The sequence below is a fragment of the Dendrobates tinctorius genome, unplaced genomic scaffold (genome assembly GCF_039654945.1).
Source record: "Dendrobates tinctorius isolate UK_male_01 unplaced genomic scaffold, ASM3965494v1 ptg000214l, whole genome shotgun sequence".
NCBI lineage: Eukaryota > Metazoa > Chordata > Amphibia > Anura > Dendrobatidae > Dendrobates > Dendrobates tinctorius.
This window is the reverse complement of record NW_027361881.1, coordinates 11,551,514-11,572,764: the sequence shown is the minus strand read 5'-3', so window position 1 is coordinate 11,572,764 and position 21,251 is coordinate 11,551,514. Positions and strand designations below refer to the sequence as shown.

General features: G+C 45.6%; 1 protein-coding gene and 1 long non-coding RNA gene across 2 annotated transcripts in view; one reads left to right on the top strand and one right to left on the bottom strand.

The window, feature by feature from the left end:
• Positions 1 to 13,449: 13,449 nt before the first annotated feature.
• Positions 13,450 to 16,108, bottom strand: UQCRFS1 (ubiquinol-cytochrome c reductase, Rieske iron-sulfur polypeptide 1). The gene is made up of 2 exons (XM_073555039.1): positions 15,817 to 16,108; positions 13,450 to 14,277 (listed from the first exon to the last, which is right to left on the bottom strand). The coding sequence occupies exons 1-2, from the start codon at positions 16,007 to 16,009 to the stop codon at positions 13,667 to 13,669; spliced, it is 804 nt and encodes a 267-aa protein (XP_073411140.1). The 5' UTR covers positions 16,010 to 16,108; the 3' UTR covers positions 13,450 to 13,666.
• Positions 16,109 to 16,485: 377 nt separating this feature from the next.
• The window catches only part of LOC141058681 (uncharacterized), a 193,446-nt gene continuing 188,680 nt past the window's right edge, over positions 16,486 to 21,251 (top strand). Inside the window, exon 1 of the long non-coding RNA XR_012222274.1 lies at positions 16,486 to 16,626. This is a non-coding gene — a long non-coding RNA (uncharacterized lncRNA). The remainder of the gene's footprint in view (positions 16,627 to 21,251) is intronic.

Sequence of the window (21,251 nt, the reverse complement as noted above, 5' to 3'; positions counted from 1 at the left end):
TATACACATAATTATATACAGGAGCTGCCCAGGTTATACCAGCTGTACATATATAATTATATACAGGAGATGCCCAGGTTACACCAGCTGTACATATATAATTATATACAGGAGCTGCCCAGGTTACACCAGCTGTACATATATAATTATATACAGGAGATGCCCAGGTTACACCAGCTGTACATATATCATTATATACAGGAGATGCCCAGGTTATACCAGCTGTACATATATAATTATATACAGGAGATGCCCAGGTTATACCAGCTATACACATATAATTATATACAGGAGCTGCCCAGGTTATACCAGCTGTACATATATAACTATATACAGGAGATGCCCAGGTTACACCAGCTGTACATATATAATTATATACAGGAGATGCCCAGGTTACACCAGCTGTACATATATAATTATATACAGGAGATGCCCAGGTTATACCAGCTGTACATATATAATTATATACAGGAGATGCCCAGGTTATACCAGCTGTACATATATAATTATATACAGGAGCTGCCCAGGTTATACCAGCTATACACATATAATTATATACAGGAGCTGCCAGGTTATACCAGCTGTACATATATAATTATATACAGGAGATGTCCAGGTTATACCGGCTGTACATATATAATTATATACAGGAGATGCCCAGGTTACACCAGCTGTACATATATAATTATATGCAGGAGATGCCCAGGTTATACCAGCTGTACATATATAATTATATACAGGAGATGCCCAGGTTATACCAGCTATACACATATAATTATATACAGGAGCTGCCCAGGTTATACCAGCTGTACATATATAATTATATACAGGAGATGCCCAGATTATACCAGCTGTACATATATAATTATATACAGGAGATGCCCAGGTTACACCAGCTGTACATATATAATTATATACAGGAGATGCCCAGGTTATACCAGCTGTACATATATAATTATATACAGGAGATGCCCAGGTTATACCAGCTGTACATATATAATTATATACAGGAGATGCCCAGGTTATACCAGCTGTACATATATAATTATATACAGGAGATGCCCATGTTATACTTGCTGTACATATATAATTATATACAGGAGATGCCCAGGTTATACCGGCTGTACATGTATCATTATATACAGGAGATGCCCAGGTTATACCGGCTGTAAATATATAATCATATACAGGAGATGCCCAGGTTATACCAGCTGTACATATATAATTATATACAGGAGATGCCCAGGTTATACCTGCTGTGCATATATAATTATATACAGGATATGCCCAGGTTATACCGGCTGTACATATATAATTATATACAGGAGATGCCCAGGTTATATCAGCTGTTCATATATAATTATATGCAGGAGATGCCCAGGTTATACCGGCTGTACATATATAATTATATACAGGAGATACCCAGGTTATACCAGTTGTTCATATATAATTATATACAGGAGATGCCCAGGCTATACCAGCTGTAGATATATAATTATATACCGGAGATGCCCAGGTTATAGCGGCTGTACATATATAATTATATACAGGAGATGCCCAGGTTATAGCGGCAGTAGCATCGCTGCTCTCAGCCAATCACAGTGCAGAGATCAGCTGATGTGCAGCTCTGGGAGATGTAATGAAGTTTGAGTGGTGATTTACTATTTACTTTCTGATAAGTAATTTATGGAGACAATTAAATCTGTGAATTCTGGAGAAATGAACGAGGCTTCACTTTGTGTTGAGCGACTGCTTTATCATATTCTGCTGTTCACAGATCTCCTGAAATACTTCATCTGCACCCAAAGACGATGAATGAGAATGAGCACATTACTTCATGAAGACCCCAACACAAACATCTCATACAGAAAATAAGGGGGACGGATCTCCAGGGCAGGAGGAGGCCTCATCGAGGAAAATCTCCACTGTGCGGAACGCCATGCTCAACCGAACAATGAGACTGTGATTGCAAAGAATATCTCTGGGGAGGCATGTGGGCGGAACAGTGCATCCTCAGGAGCATACATGATGATACAGTGCATCTTCAGGGGCACATATGTTGGATAAATCTTTAGGAGAACGTATGGCGGTGCAGTGTACCTTCATGGGAACATATGGCGATACAATATATTTTAAGGGGCACGTATAGTGGTACAGTGCATCTTCAGGAGCGCAAATGGTGCTACGGTACATCGTCAAGGGCACAAATGGTGGTACATTGCCTCATCAGGGGCACATATGGTGGTACAGTGCCTCGTCAGGAGAACATATGGTGGTACAGTGCCTCGTCAGGGGAACATATGGTGGTACAGTGCCTCGTCAGGGGAACATATGGTGGTACAGTGCCTCATCAGGGGACCATATGGTGGTACAGTGCATCGTCAGGGGAACATATGGTGGTACAGTGCATCGTCAGGGGAACATATGGTGGTACAGTGCCTCGTCAGGGGAACATATGGTGGTACAGTGCCTCATCAGGGGAACATATGGTGGTACAGTGCCTCGTCAGGGGAACATATGGTGGTACAGTGCCTCGTCAGGGGAACATATGGTGGTACAGTGCCTCGTCAGGGGAACATATGGTGGTACAGTGCCTCGTCAGGGGAACATATGGTGGTACAGTGCCTCGTCAGGGGAACATATGGTGGTACAGTGCATCGTCAGGGGAACATATGGTGGTACAGTGCTTCATCAGGGGCACATATGTTGGATAAATCTTTAGGAGAACGTATGGCGGTGCAGTGTACCTTCATGGGAACATATGGCGATACAATATATCTTAAGGGGCACGTATGGTGGTACAGTGCATCTTCAGGAGCGCAAATGGTGCTACGGTACATCGTCAAGGGCACAAATGGTGGTACATTGCCTCGTCAGGGGCACATATGGTGGTACAGTGCCTCGTCAGGAGAACATATGGTGGTACAGTGCCTCGTCAGGGGAACATATGGTGGTACAGTGCCTCTTCAGGGGAACATATGGTGGTACAGTGCATCGTCAGGAGAACATATGGTGGTACAGTGCCTCGTCAGGGGAACATATGGTGGTACAGTGCCTCGTCAGGGGAACATATGGTGGTACAGTGCATCGTCAGGGGAACATATGGTGGTACAGTGCTTCGTCAGGGGAACATATGGTGGTACAGTGCATCGTCAGGGGAACATATGGTGGTACAGTGCATCGTCAGGGGAACATATGGTGGTACAGTGCCTCGTCAGGGGAACATATGGTGGTACAGTGCCTCGTCAGGGGAACATATGATGGTACAGTGCCTCGTCAGGGGAAAATATGGTGGTACAGTGCATCGTCAGGGGAACATATGGTGGTACAGTGCATCGTCAGGGGAACATATGGTGGTACAGTGCCTCGTCAGGGGAACATATGGTGGTACAGTGCCTCGTCAGGGGAACATATGGTGGTACAGTGTCTCGTCAGGGGACCATATGGTGGTACAGTGCCTCGTCAGGGGAACACATGGTGGCACAGTGCCTCGTCAGGTGAACATATGGTGGTACGGTGTCTCATCAGGGGACCATATGGTGGTACAGTGCCTCGTCAGGGGAACATATGGTGGCACAGTGCCTCGTCAGGGGAACATATGGTGGTACAGTGCCTCGTCAGGGGAACATATGGTGGTACAGTGCCTCATCAGGGGAACATATGGTGGTACAGTGCCTCGTCAGGGGAACATATGGTGGTACAGTGCCTCGTCAGGGGAACATATGGTGGTACAGTGTCTCGTTAGGGGAACATATGGTGGTACAATACCTCCCACTGCGGAGGACTGAGCCACCTTGTATTTGATAGTGGTCTATTGTTTTGGAAGGGCTTTACATACCACATTTCTGGTGGCCGCTGTGATCCGCCGCGTTCCCTGGTGACGGCCGATCACAGCTCTCTGTATAAGCCTCTGTCGGGTTCTCCGGTTTGGAGCATTATATAAGCAGCAGTTCTAGTTTCTTGCACCAATTGGTAAAGCGTCTAGCTGTACAGTGCGCCATTTCCAGAAGTAATGTAGATCCTCCTTTAAAAAAAAGCTCGTGTGGCAGGATCTCGTGGCCTGCGGCTGAAAGGGGGCTCTCTGTGTGTATATGTATATAAACTGCTCAAAAAAATAAAGGAAATAATAAGATAGATATCACTGAATGAAATATCGCAGCTGCAAATCTTTAGTCATTACATAGTGGCATGCGTTGAGAACCAGAAAACAAAAATGATCCATGGAAATCACAATGAATATCCCATGGAGGTCTGGATTTGGAATGATACTCAAAATAACAGTTGAAAATCAAATTACAGGCTGATCCAACTTCAGTGGAAATGTCTCAAGACAAGGAAATGATGCTCAGCACTGTGTGTGGCCTCCACATGCCAGTATGACCCCCCCACTATGCCTGGGCATGCTCCTGATGAGGCGGTGGATGGTCTCCTGTGGAATCTCTTCCCAGACCTGGACTAAAGCATCCGCCAACTCCTGGACAGTCTGTGGTGCAACGTGACATTGGTGGATGGAGCGAGACATGATGTCCCAGATGTGCTCAATCAGATTCTGGTCTGGGGAATGGGCAGGCCAATCCATAGCTTCAAAGCCTTCATCTTGCAGAAACTGCTGACACACTCCAGCCACAAGAGGTCTGGCATTGTCCTGCATTAGGAGGAACCCAGGGCCAACTGCACCAGCATATGGTCTCACAAGGGGTCTGAGGATCTCATCTCGGGACCTAAGGGCAGTCAGGCTACCTCTGGTGAGCACATGGAGGGCTGTGCGGCCCTCCAAAGAAATGCCACCTCACACCATTACTGACCCACTGCCAAACCGTTCATGCTGAAGGATGTTGCAGGCAGCAGATCGCTCTCCACAGTGTCTCCAGACTCTGTCACGTCTTTCACATGTGCTCAGTGTGAACCTGCTTTCATCTATGAAGGGCACAGGGCGCCAGTGGGAATTTGCCAATCCTGGTGTTTGTGGCAAATGCCAAGCGTTCTGCACGGTGTTGGGCTGTGAGCACAACCCCTATCTGTGGACGTCTGGCAATCAGACCATCCTCATGGAGTCAGTTTCTAACCAATTGTGCAGACACATGCACATTTGTGGCCTGCTGGAGGTCATTTTGCAGGGCTCTGGCAGTGCTCCTCCTGTTCCTCCTTGCACAAAGGCTGAGGTAGCGGTCCTGCTGCTGGTGTGTTGACCTCCTACGGCCCCCCTCCATGTCTCCAGGTGTACTGGCCTGTCTCCTAGTAGTGCCTCCAGCCTCTAGACACTACACTGACAGACACAGCAAACCTTCTTGCCACAGCTCGCATTGATGTGCCATCCTGGATGAGCTGCACTACCTGAGCCACTTGTGTGGGTTGTAGAGTCCGTCTCATGCTACCACGAGTGTGAAAGCACAACCAACATTCAAAAGTAACCAAAACATCAGCCAGAAAGCATTGGTACTGAGATGTGGTCTGTGGTCCCCACCTGCAGAACCACTCCTTTATTGAGGGTGTCTTGATAATTGCCAATAATTTCCATCTGTTGTCTATTCCATTTGCACAACAGCATGTGACATTGATTGTCAGTCGGTGCTGCTTCCTAAGTGGACAGTTATATAAACTCACATATCCTCATGACTGAAACGCGTTTATTAGGTGTTAGGCCTGTATCACACATCTGTTTTTTCCCTTCAGTCAAAATCCGCCAAATTTTTCAAAAAACGGATCCGCCAAAAAAAAAGGGGCGGATCCGTTATTTCCCCCCATAGACTTACATTATTGTCGGATCTTGACTGACGGTCGCCCGTCCCACCCGTTTTTTACGGATCCGCCAAGATTTTAGCGGCTCCCGGGCGGATGAACCGGACCCTGCAACTTTTTTTGCTTTGACGGTCCGCTAATTTCAGCATTAACCCCCTCTCTCGTCCCTCCTGCGATATCCCAATTCCTGATCGCGCTCCACCTCCCGCGATATCCCTCTCCCGATCTTGCTACTCCAGCTCCCGCGTTGTCCCTCTCCCGGTTGCGCTCCACCTCACGCGATCTACATGCAATTTGCGACCGCCACGGTCGCTTTAAATTTGGCCGCATCGCTTCTCCCACGGATCCTTCATCCTACGTGCTCCGCTGACATCCGTCCGTCATGTATCAGCTGGTTTCAACGTTTGGCGGATTTCAACTGAGCGCCGATGACGGAAGTATGAAACAGGCCTTACATGACCAGACTGGCTTAGTCAGAGGCAATTTAAGGTTTTCCTGGCGCCACCTTGTCTACAGGTTGGGTGCAGTATTAGGGTGTGTGTGCACACGCTGCGGATTGCTCTACGGAATTTTCCGCGAGGATATCATGAAAAACGCACTTCATGAGAGCCGAGCTGCAACACCAGCTATAACCTAAGGACAGTTGTGGCGCTATTTCTGGAAGAAAGCCGCCATGTCTTGGGAATATGCTTCTCTTCCCAATTCTGCTACATTCAGGTCCGGACGGCCTCTTCCGATGGCTCGGTGCGCCCTCGTGTTATGGAAGGTGTGATCACTGGCATGGAGTCTGCGCTCTTCGATGACGGACCATGTACCATTAGTAATGCAGAGAGCGCAGACGTCCTGCGGCCACTCCATGATCTGAAGGCTTTGAAGCCTCTGCGGAGCACTTGAAGGAGGCTCCGAGCACTTACTGAGCACTCATGGTGCGGCGATCATTCCGGGGGAGCCGGACGGATGGGCTTAATGGACAGGAGCGGTCCCGTGGTTGGATGTACTGGGAAGGTATCATTTTAGTGTAATTTTTCCCAGTTTCCCCTTCCAGTAGCAATTATAAATCTATAATTTTTTGGTCACTATTGGAAAATAAACAAAATTATATTTTCTTCTCTTGGAAGATGATGTATAATTATTTTTTTCTTTGAAGACTAAGTATCATTTTGTGTTTATTTCCCAATATAAATCAATACATTTTGGTTACTAAGTGCTACAACAAGGGCAAACTGGGAAAAATACTTATAAAAAAATAAATATATTTACATTTAAAAATATATTTAAATAGATTTATGATTATAGATATAGATATATATATATATATATATTTTAGTATATTTTTCTGGTTCACCTTCCAAGTAGCACTTAGTTACCAAAAAAACAATACAGATCAATAGTTCTGCAGCTGTTCCATATGTTTAATGACTCCTATGTGTTCTACATTGAAAATGGAAAACTGCAAATTTCCCCAATTTGGGGGTGTACACAGCTCTTCTGCAGACTTCTCTGTCTCCATGGGTACAGGATTGTGTATAACACAGATACCCTTCCAAAATGTTCCCAAACATCCAGCACAATACCCCCCATGAAGAGAGCTGGAAGCCTCCAATGCCTCCTGCACCGGCTCCGTCCAGGAAGAGGCATATAACGCTCTCCCGTGTATGGACGGCTCTCCTTACTGTCAGGGCATGACAGTATAACACTCTGGACAAAGGTACAGCGCTGTGGCTGACACAGCTAATGGCATCTGCACAATCAACGCTCGCAGCTCATCAGGCCGATGTCTGGAGGGATGGAGCGCTGCGCACATGGTTGTTACAATGTATCGGTGAAGGCAATATCACTCTGTAGTAGGGAACATCTACTAAGGCTATTACGGTGTCAGCGTAGGTCGGCCCGATCAAACAGAGCCCAGAAGGGTCATTTCATGGAGAGACCCTGATGCACCAGCCACCATCTGTCGCCATCCCTGCTGCCTCCTGTGAGCTGCAGGACCCTCGTGATGTCATAGTTGTGGCATGACACCACACCTAGCCTCCTAATCAGAAGAGGGAAGCAGGTGACCATTCACCGAGCTCCACGGACTAGTCTACGTCATACGATACAATCTGCTCATCTGTAAGTGGAGAATCTACAGCGAGACACTGTACGAAACCCACAGCTGTGAAGGCAAGTCAGGAAAGGTCTTTAGAGGAAAAGCGGACATAAAAGCATGCTGGGAGTTGTAGTACCCCACCAGCAGGATGGGACGCCCGTCAAGAGAGCTCAGTGTGCAGGAATATCTGTAATTATCAGTGTTCTTGTTGCTCGGCAGGTTCTGAATATGAAGTCTTCAGTGATCTTTGATTTGTAAAACAAGTTGTTTTGTGATGAAAGGGACGATTCACCCCGCCGCACTTCATCTCCATCCAGTCTCAGCTTTCCAGCTGCTAGAAGGACCAGGGGGCTTGGCCAGACTTCACAGGGATGTCAGCTTCCCAGATACGCGAGGAGGAAGAGTCGGGCTTTTGTCACATCAGACTGTGTGTGATTGTGTAGGTGACAGTCCTGTGCTCCTCCCTCTGGAACCTGGGCCCGAGTGATCTGTGCGGCCTAATCTCAGAGCGGCACCCAGACAGCGAGCCTGCCATTATCAGCTAGAACTGAGGGCACGGGTGAAAACCCACCGAGTCCATAGAACCGGCCACATCTCACCGACACTTCTCCGGCAGGTCACCGAAGCTGTACTTACACATTCCTGGCACATGCCCACAGGAGTCAGAGCAGAGCAATGTGGGGGGACTAAAAAACCCAGCATAACAGCAGCTGTAGCTTACCTACCAATGTAAAACCTGAAAGCTGCAACAAAATCTACTAGACACTTATGGGGACTAACATCAATGTGGTTTGTTACTGCAACATGGGGTCTCCAATTCAAAGAAAACTGAAATATAGCTACTATAATGCTGCCCCTACGTACAAGAAAATAACTACTATAATGCTGCCCCTACGTATAAGAAAATAACTACTATAATGCTGCCCCTACGTACAAGAAAATAACTACTATAATGCTGCCCCTACGTACAAGAATATAACTACTATATTCCTGTCCCCTATGTACAAGAATATAACTACTATAATACTGCTCCTATGTACAAGAATATAACTACTATAATACTGCTCCTATGTACAAGAATATAACTACTATAATACTGCCCCTATGTACAAGAATATAACTACTATAATACTGCTCCTATGTACAAGAATATAACTACTATAATACTGTCCCCTATGTACAAGAATATAACTACTATAATACGGTCCCCTATGTACAAGAATATAACTACTATAATACTGCCCCTATGTACAAGAATATAACTACTATAATGCTGCCCCTACGTACAAGAAAATAACTACTATAATACTGCTTCTATGTACAAGAATATAACTACTATAATACTGCTCCTATGTACAAGAATATAACTACTATAATGCTGCCCCTACGTACAAGAAAATTACTATAATACTGCCCCCTATGTACAAGAATATAACTACTATAATGCTGCCCCTACGTACAAGAATATAACTACTATAATACTGCTCCTATGTACAAGAATATAACTACTATAATACTGTCCCCTATGTACAAGAATATAACTACTATAATACTGCCCCCTATGTACAAGAAAATAACTACTATAATACTGTCCCCTATGTACAAGAATATAACTACTATAATACTGCCCCCTATGTACAAGAAAATAACTACTATAATGCTGCCCCTACGTACAAGAAAATAACTACTATAATACTGCTCCTATGTACAAGAATATAACTACTATAATACTGTCCCCTATGTCAAAGAATATAACTACTATAATACTGCCCCTATGTCAAAGAATATAACTACTATAATACTGCCCCTATGTACAAGAATATAACTACTATAATACTGCTCCTATGTACAAGAATATAACTACTATAATACTGCTGCTATATACAAGAATATAACTACTATAATACTGCCCCTATGTACAAGAATATAACTACTATAATACTGCTCCCTATGTACAAGAATATAACTACTATAATACTGCTGCTATATACAAGAATATAACTACTATAATACTGCTGCTATATACAAGAATATAACTACTATAATACTGCCCCTATGTACAAGAATATAACCAATATAATACTGCCCCTATGTACAAGAATATAACTACTATAATACTGCTCCCTATGTACAAGAATATAACTACTATAATACTGCTCCTATGTACAAGAATATAACTACTATAATACTGCCCCTATGTACAAGAATATAACTACTATAATACTGCCCCTATGTACAAGAATATAACTACTATAATACTGCCCCTATGTACAAGAATATAACTACTATAATACTGCTCCCTATGTACAAGAATATAACTACTATAATACTGCTCCCTATGTACAAGAATATAACTACTATAATACTGCCCCCTATGTACAAGAATATAACTACTATAATACTGCCCCTATGTACAAGAATATAACTACTATAATACTGCTCCTATGTACAAGAATATAACTACTATAATACTGCCCCTATGTACAAGAATATAACTACTATAATACTGCTCCTATGTACAAGAATATAACTACTATAATACTGCTGCTATATACAAGAATATAACTACTATAATACTGCCCCTATGTACAAGAATATAACTACTATAATACTGCTCCCTATGTACAAGAATATAACTACTATAATACTGCTGCTATATACAAGAATATAACTACTATAATACTGCTGCTATATACAAGAATATAACTACTATAATACTGCCCCTATGTACAAGAATATAACCAATATAATACTGCCCCTATGTACAAGAATATAACTACTATAATACTGCTCCTATGTACAAGAATATAACTACTATAATACTGCCCCTATGTACAAGAATATAACTACTATAATACTGCTCCTATGTACAAGAATATAACTACTATAATACTGCTGCTATATACAAGAATATAACTACTATAATACTGCCCCTATGTACAAGAATATAACTACTATAATACTGCTCCCTATGTACAAGAATATAACTACTATAATACTGCTGCTATATACAAGAATATAACTACTATAATACTGCCGCTATATACAAGAATATAACTACTATAATACTGCCCCTATGTACAAGAATATAACCAATATAATACTGCCCCTATGTACAAGAATATAACTACTATAATACTGCTCCCTATGTACAAGAATATAACTACTATAATACTGCTGCTATATACAAGAATATAACTACTATAATACTGCTCCTATGTACAAGAATATAACTACTATAATACTGCCCCTATGTACAAGAATATAACTACTATAATACTGCCCCTATGTACAAGAATATAACTACTATAATACTGCTCCCTATGTACAAGAATATAACTACTATAATACTGCTCCCTATGTACAAGAATATAACTACTATAATACTGCCCCTATGTACAAGAATATAACTACTATAATACTGCTCCCTATGTACAAGAATATAACTACTATAATACTGCCCCTATGTACAAGAATATAACTACTATAATACTGCCCCTATGTACAAGAATATAACTACTATAATACTGCTCCCTATGTACAAGAATATAACTACTATAATACTGCTGCTATATACAAGAATATAACTACTATAATACTGCTCCTATGTACAAGAATATAACTACTATAATACTGCCCCTATGTACAAGAATATAACTACTATAATACTGCTCCCTATGTACAAGAATATAAGTACTATAATACTGCTGCTATATACAAGAATATAACTACTATAATACTGCTCCTATGTACAAGAATATAACTACTATAATACTGCCCCTATGTACAAGAATATAACTACTATAATACTGCCCCTATGTACAAGAATATAACTACTATAATACTGCTCCCTATGTACAATAATATAACTACTATAATACTGCCCCCTATGTACAAGAATATAACTACTATAATACTGCCCCTATGTACAAGAATATAACTACTATAATACTGCTCCTATGTACAAGAATATAACTACTATAATACTGCTCCTATGTACAAGAATATAACTACTATAATACTGCTGCTATATACAAGAATATAACTACTATAATACTGCCCCCTATGTACAAGAATATAACTACTATAATACTGCTCCTATGTACAAGAATATAACCAAAAACACAGACCTATTATAAAGTGCTCTAGTGCAAAAAAAAAATGAAAAAACTACAAACAACTGTTAATTCCTATATATGGATACCAGCTATGGTACATGAACGCAACTACGGTATTCATTCTGTTGCAGCTTTGTAGTGTCAGTATACACATACAAGGGTTGTGGTGTCTGCAGCAATCTCCGGCCTTAGTGTATGGCTATGTGCACACGTTGCGGAACTCCCGCGGAAAAACTAGCGATTTGCAGGCGTAATTAGCTTGCAGAATACTAGCGTTTTCCAAGTGATCTGTAGCATCGCTTGGAGACCTGATTGACAGGTTGGTCACACTCGTCAAACACAGTATTTGACAAGTGTGACCAACTTTTTACTATTGAGGTCGCCTATGCAGCATCAGTAGTAAAAAGATATATTAAAAAGTAAAAAAAAAAAAAAAATCGGGTTTTTCTCACCTTCCAACGTCCCGCACAGCGTTCCCTAACATCGCGATGGTCCCGTTCCCAGCGATGCCTTGCGAGACCTTTGATGACGTAGCGGTATTGCGAGACTGCTACGTCATCACAGGTGCTTGCTGCAAGCCATTACTGGAAACGGGAGTTGGCGGGAGCATCGGGAAGTGTGCGCGGGATGCCGGAAGGTGAATATAACCCGATTTTTTATTCTATTTTTTACAGGGATATGGTACCCAGAGCCCGGAGGACAGTCTCCTCTCCTCCACCCTCTGGGTACCATCCGCAAATGTTCTGCTTACTCTTCGCATGGTGGGCACAGCCACATGTGGAAAGTAAGCAGAACAATGCATTCCTATGTGGGCGGAATTGCCGCGATTCCACACAAAGAATGAGCGTGCTGCGGATTTTTCTGCGATGCGATTCCGCCGTGTGAAAACCCGCAGCATTAGCACAGCATGTGCTAGGTGGCATGGGATGCTGTTTTTTCGTTTTCGCGGCAAAATCACACGTTAAAAACCGCCACGAAAAAACCACAACGTGTGAACGCAGCCTATATCTTATTAATCATGGTACTCACAGCCTGATATTGAATTTACCTGACCCTCTGCCATCGCTGAGGAAGGGGGATCGTCACCAATAACGGCACTTCCCTTAGAACTGTGTCCGATTTCCAGCTCAGGTTTGACCTTTCATACCGCCTACCGTGCCGCCATCCTTTTTGGGCGTCTTCCCCCTCTTTCTGGAACAGTTTGCGGTTCTTTTGCAGCGGTCAGTACCACCTTTCTCTAGGTGACCATTACGGTAGGAGCACTGGATGAAAGGTGGAACTATCCCTTTAAGTACTGGTGTTCCTGAAGTCCTCTCTCCTTGGTGCCAGTGAAGGAGTTCCATCTCACAGGTGGAAGCTGGAGACAGCAGTCGTGCAGAGGATCGCCTGTACACGAACCCTCCGCTGTGGATGAAACGAAGACTCACACACTCCCTTCACTGACAGCGAGCAGAGATCGGTGGTGATCGCCTGAAATAAGCACTCAGCCAAGGACTGCGCTGGTTTGTGGTAGAGTCAGACTTTAATTTTGCCTCTGTACACCACTGACAGCCTCGGATATTTGCCTTTACATTAAATACCGGATGGAGACGAATATCACAATCTCTTTGTACAGCAGATTCTTCCCGACAAACTCGGTGGTTTATTAAAATGTCAGATTCTCATCTCTTAGAAGCACGAAACCCGTAAGAAACAAACCCCCCAGGGGACAGGAGAAAGTTCAGCCGACGATCACCAGGTCATCGGAGGGGAACTCGTAGTAGGGGACCTCGAGGTTGAGGGGCGCGGGGCCCTTCCTAATTCTGCCGGAGGCGTCGTAGTGAGAGCCGTGGCAAGGACAGTAGTAGCCTCCGAAGTCTCCGGCGTTGGCAATGGGCACGCAACCAAGATGGGTGCAGACTCCGATCAGGATGGCCCACTGGGGTTTCTTCACCCGGTCCAGGTCGTGCTGGGGGTCTCGCAACTCGCTCAACTCAACCTGAGCCTCCTGCTCGATCTCCTTGGGGGTCCTGTGGCGGATGAACAGGGGCTTACCTCGCCACTTGAAGCACATGTTCTTGCCTTCGGGGATGTCGGAGAGCTTGACCTCGATTTTGGACAGGGCCAGAACGTCGGCCGAGGCGCTCATGCTGGAGACGAACTGGGAGACGACGTTCTTGGCCACGTAGGCGGCGGTGACGGTGGTGACACCGGTGACCAGGTAGGAGAAGCCCTTTCTGGCATCGTCGCTGGGGCGGGAAGATTTCCTGCTGTTTGCCACTTCTGGGCGGCGATAATCGGAAAATTCAGGGACGGTGACATCGCTGTGCAAGAAGCGAATGGTGGAGGGACCTGCGGGAAAAACAATAGAGGAGAAGGAAAACGGTGAACGAGGGGAACCCTGACATTTAGGTGAGGGCCACGCAGAAGGGGAAGACGCTGCACTGCCACACAAGTATGCGGTGTACATTATAGGAGCCAGGCTGCGGTATTCCTTATCACATACACTATGCAGGCTCCTTCCTCTGGGATACGCACCTATATAACCACTAATGGTTAATATACACGAAGCTCCGTCTTCATTCGGATTATTCAGTTATACACACACGGGCAATGCACACAAGTCTGTAGGACAGTGTTCACACCACCAAAAGACTGAAGCACAGGAAAACACAGCAAAACAAACGTAACAATACGCTGGTGTAAAAAAGCAACAGTAAACAGCAAGCGCTAGTAAAGAGATGATGAAGAACAGGGCATTTGGTTGATACGTTTTTTGCAAAAAATGTATACTAAGCCGCTCTTATCAGAGCAGTCCTCACTGTATGTAAAGGCCGACCTCCACAGCGTGTCCACATCGGATCAGTAAGGGACAGCGCACGCCGTCACCCACAGACCGCACAGGCCCGGGGGACGCCGTGATGTCATCAGATGATGGAGCCAGGGATAGAGGCCCCGAGCCGAACCAGGGGAGCGCAGCAGATTAGGGAAGGAAGGATTAGAGGGGACACGGCCCGAGACAGGGACCAGCGAGGAGGAGACCCTGCAGCCCCATAAAGGGGAGGTCAACTACTAGGGTCTAAAAGCCACCTGACCGCCCCGCGGGTGTGGAATGACCCGACGCCCAATCAGCGCTGGCGCCACTGTCTACGCCACTTAAATTGAAAATGAAGAGGCCGACGGAGCAGCAGCTGTTCAATATGACAGGAGGCGGGGCCAGAGACACCAGAGCGGTGTGCACCACCTGTCCTCGCACCACTCCACAGCCCCAGCACCGGAGGTGGGGGGGGCAAACAGTTCAATAGCGGGTTGTCCTAGCCGTGGAGAACCCCTTTAATGGTATGGAAAGGCACAAAACAGGGATCTGCCATCACAGCCACGCACAGGAGGAGGAGATGACACATTCCTATAGCTGCATCGTAATGGGTATTAGAGATGGACAGCCCCTTTAAGTAGTTAGCGGCGGCCTGTCCGCGCTCTCACATACCACAGTGCTGGTTTGGCTTCACACCTTTTCTGTACAGACCTCAGGGAGAAATCGGGTGTGGAAGACGTATGCAAATCAGGTGGGGCAGTAACAGCGCATGGACACGCCCCCAGTGCACTTCCTACCTGATTTGCATACATCTCATGCCTGACACATCGGCTCTCTACAGGAAAGGCGTCCAGCCATACTGTGACTGGACAGCCCCTTATAGTGAGCCCCTGAGGGCGTCACCCTGCAGGACCCTCCCCAGAGCTAGGGGATACAGGTGTGAGAAAAAGAGCAAGAAAACCTCTAAATAAGACTACAATTCCCAGCAGCCCCCGGGCCCACAGAAGACGCAGAGCACGACAGAAGCATGCTGGGAGCTGTAGTCCTCACACACATACCGTGGGCCTCAGGCTTACCATTGATCCCGGCGGTGGCGGACACGGCTCCGGTCGCGGCTTGCCCGCTCAGCGTTTCCCGGCTGAGGAACGGTCTCTTCACATCGAGCAGGACGGCTCCGGACACCAGGGGCTTCAGCTGCCCGGCCACAGCGTACGAGGTGGCGGCCAGGTAGGGAGAGAAGGCGCCGGAGCGGGCGGTCACAGACAACATGGCTGAGGCAGGTCAGAGCTGCGGGGGCGCCGCGCCGGTCACTGCGACCTTTCTCAGGAACAGGAAGTGACGTGTGGGGGCGTGATGACGTCAGGAGCGCGCACGGGGAGGTGTCTGAAGCCGCGTCTACGAGTCTGCCAGGAAGGGGGCGTGGTCAGGAGAGAAGAAGCGGCCAAATGCTAAAACTCTTCAAAACCAATTATTTTCATTACTATCTTTCATTATTTTCTTAGTATTTGCTATAAACATACAGAAAGCAAAGAAATTAAAAAATAGTGGTGCAGTTGCTCATAGCAACCAATTTTATCCCTCATGTGATTGGTCAAAACATAATGAAAGCTGAAATCTGATTGGTTGCTAGGCGCACAGGGCTCTCTGTCTCTCTCTCTTTCTATCTCTATATTATATCTCTATATATAAAGCTGAGTGTATGTATGTGTATATGTATCAAGCCACGCCCACTCCACATAGCCCCGCCCACTCCATAACCTGTGGAGAGTGGCATTGGATTGGAAGGGGCCAGGACTGACTGAGAGGATTTTGGGTAATGGTTGACAGAGAAATGAAGGATTTGCTGCTCAGGTGGCGGAGGAGGACAGTGCCGGAGCCGGGCGCAGGTAATCACCATGGGGGGTTGTCATGGAGGGGGCAGCGGGATCTCTGAGGGAGCTCTCAGCGAGCGCACTCCCCCGTGTCACCACAACTCCGCTTCCCTTCCTTAGCCTGTCACGGCCGACGCGCAAACTGAGCTCACACTGCAAGGGAAGGGGTCTCCCAATACACCGGGGGTCTCACACTGCAAGGGAAGGGTGCTCACAATACACCGGGGGTCTCACACTGCAAGGGAAGGGTGCTCACAATACACAGGGGGGGTCTCACAATACACCGGGGGTCTCACAATACACCGGGGGTCTCACAATACACCAGGGGTCTCACAATACACTGGGGGCAGGGCCGGCCCGAACGTATAGGCGAACTAGGCAGCCGCCTAGGGCGCCGACCCAATGGGGGCGCCAGAGAAAAAATAGAAAAAATTATAAAAAATCTTTTCAAAAGGCAAAAAGTTTTAGGGATGGACAGAAAAGTGTACATATTTAAGGGCAAATATGACGCAAGAGAGGTTGGTTGGGTTGGCAACAATTTCGATAGAATCTGAAGTTGCTAAACAAATTAATCTAGGTGACTTAGTGTCATCCTTTTCAAAAAAAGGCAAGGAAACAAATTTTAATTACCTATGGTCGTTTTTGTTTTGTGTTATTGATTACTTTGTATATATTTGTCCTATACAACTTCTCAGAAGATTAAAGAGTTAGGAGAGAGTTAATTAATCATTGTTGTTGTGGTTTATTTTGCTCCTAAATTTATATCCCAAGTTTTCATCTACTGCCAAGAATAGTAGGGGCGCAACAAAATAGTTTCGCCTAGGGCGCCGTAATCTCTCGGGCCAGCCCTAACTGGGGGAGGTCTCACAATACACGGGGGTCTCACACTGCAAGGGAAGGGTGCTCACAATACACGGGGGGTCCCACAATACATGGGGGGGGTCTCATACACAGGTGGTCTCACACTGCAAGGGAAGGGTGCTCACAATACATGGGGGGTCTCACACTACACAGAGGGTCTCATACACAGGGGGTCTCAGAATACATGGGGGGGTCTCACACTGCAAAGGAAGGGTGCTCACAATACACAGGGGGTCTCACACTGCAAGGGAAGGGTGCTCACAATACACAGGGGGTCCCACAATACATGGGGGGTCTCATACACAGGGGGTCTCACACTGCAAGGGAAGGGTGCTCACAATACATGGGGGGTCTCACACTACACAGGGGGTCTCATACACGGGGTCTCAGAATACATGGGGGGGTCTCACACTGCAAAGGAAGGGTGCTCACAATACACAGGGGGTCTCACACTGCAAGGGAAGGGTGCTCACACTACACAGGGGGTCTCACACTACACAGGGGGTCTCACACTACACAGGGGGTCTCACACTGCAAGGGAAGGGTGCTCACAATACACAGGGGGTCTCACACTGCAAGGGAAGGGTGCTCACAATACACAGGGGGCTCACAATACACTGGGGGTGTCTCACAATACACAGGGGGTCTCACACTGCAAGGGAAGGGTGCTCACAATACACAGGGGGCTCACAATACATGGGGGGTCTCATACACAGGGGGTCTCACTGCAAGGGAAAGGTGCTCACAATACACGGGGTGGAATCACTGCAAGGGAAGGGTGCTCACAATACATGGGGGGGTCTCACAATACACTGGGGGTGTCTCACAATACACAGGGGGTCTCACACTGCAAGGGAAGGGTGCTCACAATACACAGGGGGCTCACAATACACTGGGGGTGTCTCACACTGCAAGGGAAGGGTGCTCACAATACACAGGGTGGAATCACACTGCAAGGGAAGGGTGCTCACAATACACTGGGGGGGGTCTCACAATACACGGGGTCTCACAATACATGGGGGGGCAGTCTCACACTGCACAGCTCGGGCAACGCCGGGCTCTCGAGCTAGTATATATGAATGTATTATTATATATATTCGGTGTCCCCATATAATGTAGGAAGTGAATCTCTCAGGTGAGTGACACTGAAGGTAGACGCCATCACGGACCCTAATTATATATATATATACACCATACCTCCAAGCTTTGAAAGAGGAACAAGTGAGTGACCGTGTTCACACGTTGCAGAAATCCTGTGTTTTTTGTGTTCTGCAGAATCTGCATCACACTACTACACAACATGACTCTTTTCTGGTTGCTGCATCGGTGATCGCTGTGTTGTCCCGGCCATTGCGATTACACGGACACCAAATATGTCCTTGTTGTTTCCTGATTTGTGAGGTTTATTATTTTTTTTAAAAAAAGCAAATGAAAACTGACCTTATTGTAATTGTTTTTCATTATTTTTGAGTAATTTTATAGGAAGAAAAAAAACTCTTTTTTTTCTCCCTCTAGAGTACAGGTGTATAGAAATCCATGGCTACGTACAGCTGTATCTCTATGTAACCTGCTTGTGGAGTCAGAGCCTGCAATACAGATCAAGTACACACAATTCTCCCCGTAACGTTACCAGAGCTTGGTAGATTTTTGTGACCCCCCCTCCATAGAAAAGATGTCAAGCCACATGGCCGAAAACGCCATCAGTGAGAAGACTGAGTGTTTTTAAGGGGTTTCAATTTTAGTAAATGGGTGCAATTGAAAAGCACTTGCAAAGACAAACAACTTAGCAATTGACACCTTATTAAAAATACTCTCTGTGATCAAGAAAGCAGGGATTCCTAATTTTATTGTTGCCTAGGTAACCAGCCACTCATGCAGTCTATCAAAGGTGGACAGTTTCCTAGGCGAGGAGCATGACACTTACGGGAATAACCCTCTTAAAGACGTTTCCTGACACACTTGTACATGCACATTTGTGACTAGTGCATTGGTTTGACCCCATTTTGCCATGTTGGCGATGCGTTTGTTGTATTTTGGCTTGAAGTTAAGTGGGGTGTTTAGTTATGTGTTATGTTTCTTATTTGGTGCATGGGGGCTTTGAAAAGATATATGGTGGAACACGTGAGTCTGTTCTGCCGAGCCGACCGACAAAATAGATATTTACTAGTGATGGGCGAGCGTTTTCAGCACTGCTCGAGCATCGGGGAGCTTGAGTACGCTCAGTAATCAGTCGAAGTGGACATGCTGCTGATGGTGCACGCAGAGGCCGTGGGTCAGGTGAAGCTGCGCCAACTGTGGGAGCACAACTGTCATCATAGGACCTTCAAAAGGCTCATATTTTTTAGAGGGTCATCATGCGGCCCTTGCTCTTAATGCCCTCATTCATCATTTTTGCCAGATGTGTATGAGGCCTACGTCTGCAATTACACGTAGCGCATGAGCTTTGCTAGTCTAGGAGTTCTACTACTTAAAAATGTGGAAAAAAATGTTTTGTGAGGTCCGCATCTACGTTTCTTCTCGGGTGTATTTCAGAGCCTTCTTGTAATTTTTGGCAGCCCTCAGTACATAGGCTTTACCAGTCTAGGAGTCCCACTACCTAGCAATGTGTATGAGGCCTCCTTTATGTCTAATGCAGGAGTATTCTTTTCTTTTTTTTCTTTTGGCATGTAGTTCTTGCATTGTCCCCATAGGCTTTGTAAGTTTCAGAGTCCGTCCTTCATAAATACCCAGGATGTGTCTGACCATGTCACACACACCACAGCCCAGATAAGGTCGGAAAATGGTAAAATGACATTTACCGGTGGGTGCAGCTTCATTTCCCCCTTTACTATGTCATCTACTGTAGTCATAGGTGACGGGGAACTACGGTGAGAGATGGCCCCACTATTAAGGGGTGGAGGAGACTTTTTAATTTTGCCTTATATACAAGTCATTATACAGGACAGAATGTTTCCTAACAATTCCATTTTATGTGTTGTTTTATTGTCAATCCGTAAAGGTGGTGTAAGACTCTGATACCATTGTTCGCAGCAGTGACCTTGGAGAGATGCGTCCGGGCGTCTTCCCCATGCTGTTCCCATTTCGGTGATTTTCCTGACCCCCCCCCCAGCGCTATTGCGGAAAAAATGCTCCAGTTACCTATTAACGCTTCCATTATACTCAAGTGGCGCCATTCCGAGCGTCTGACCTGCTCGATCATCACTAATATTTACGTATCGTTTACGGTACTCTTTGCAAGAATCTAGAAATTCTGATAATCTGGCAGATCCAGGTTTTGCCATTTTATGGTCCTTAGATAATTATTAATTAGCAATTATTGCACAAACAATATCGTATTCATCTGATAGTCTGGTACCAGTGGTATCCCTCCGTATTCATCTGATAGTCTGGTACCAGTGGTATCCCTCCGTATTCATCTGATGGTCTGGTACCATTGGTATCCCTCCATATTCATCTGATGGTCTGGTACCAGTGGTATCTCTCCGTATTCATCTGATAGTCTGGTACCAGTGGTATCTCTCCGTATTCATCTGATAGTCTGGTACCAGTGGTATCTCTCCGTATTCATCTGATAGTCTGGTACCAGTGGTATCTCTCCGTATTCATCTGATGGTCTGGTACCAGTGGTATCCCTCCGTATTCATCTGATGGTCTGGTACCAGTGGTATCCCTCCGTATTCATCTGATGGTCTGGTACCAGTGGTATCCCTCCGTATTCATCTGATGGTCTGGTACCAGTGGTATCCCTCCATATTCATCTGATAGTCTGGTACCAGTGG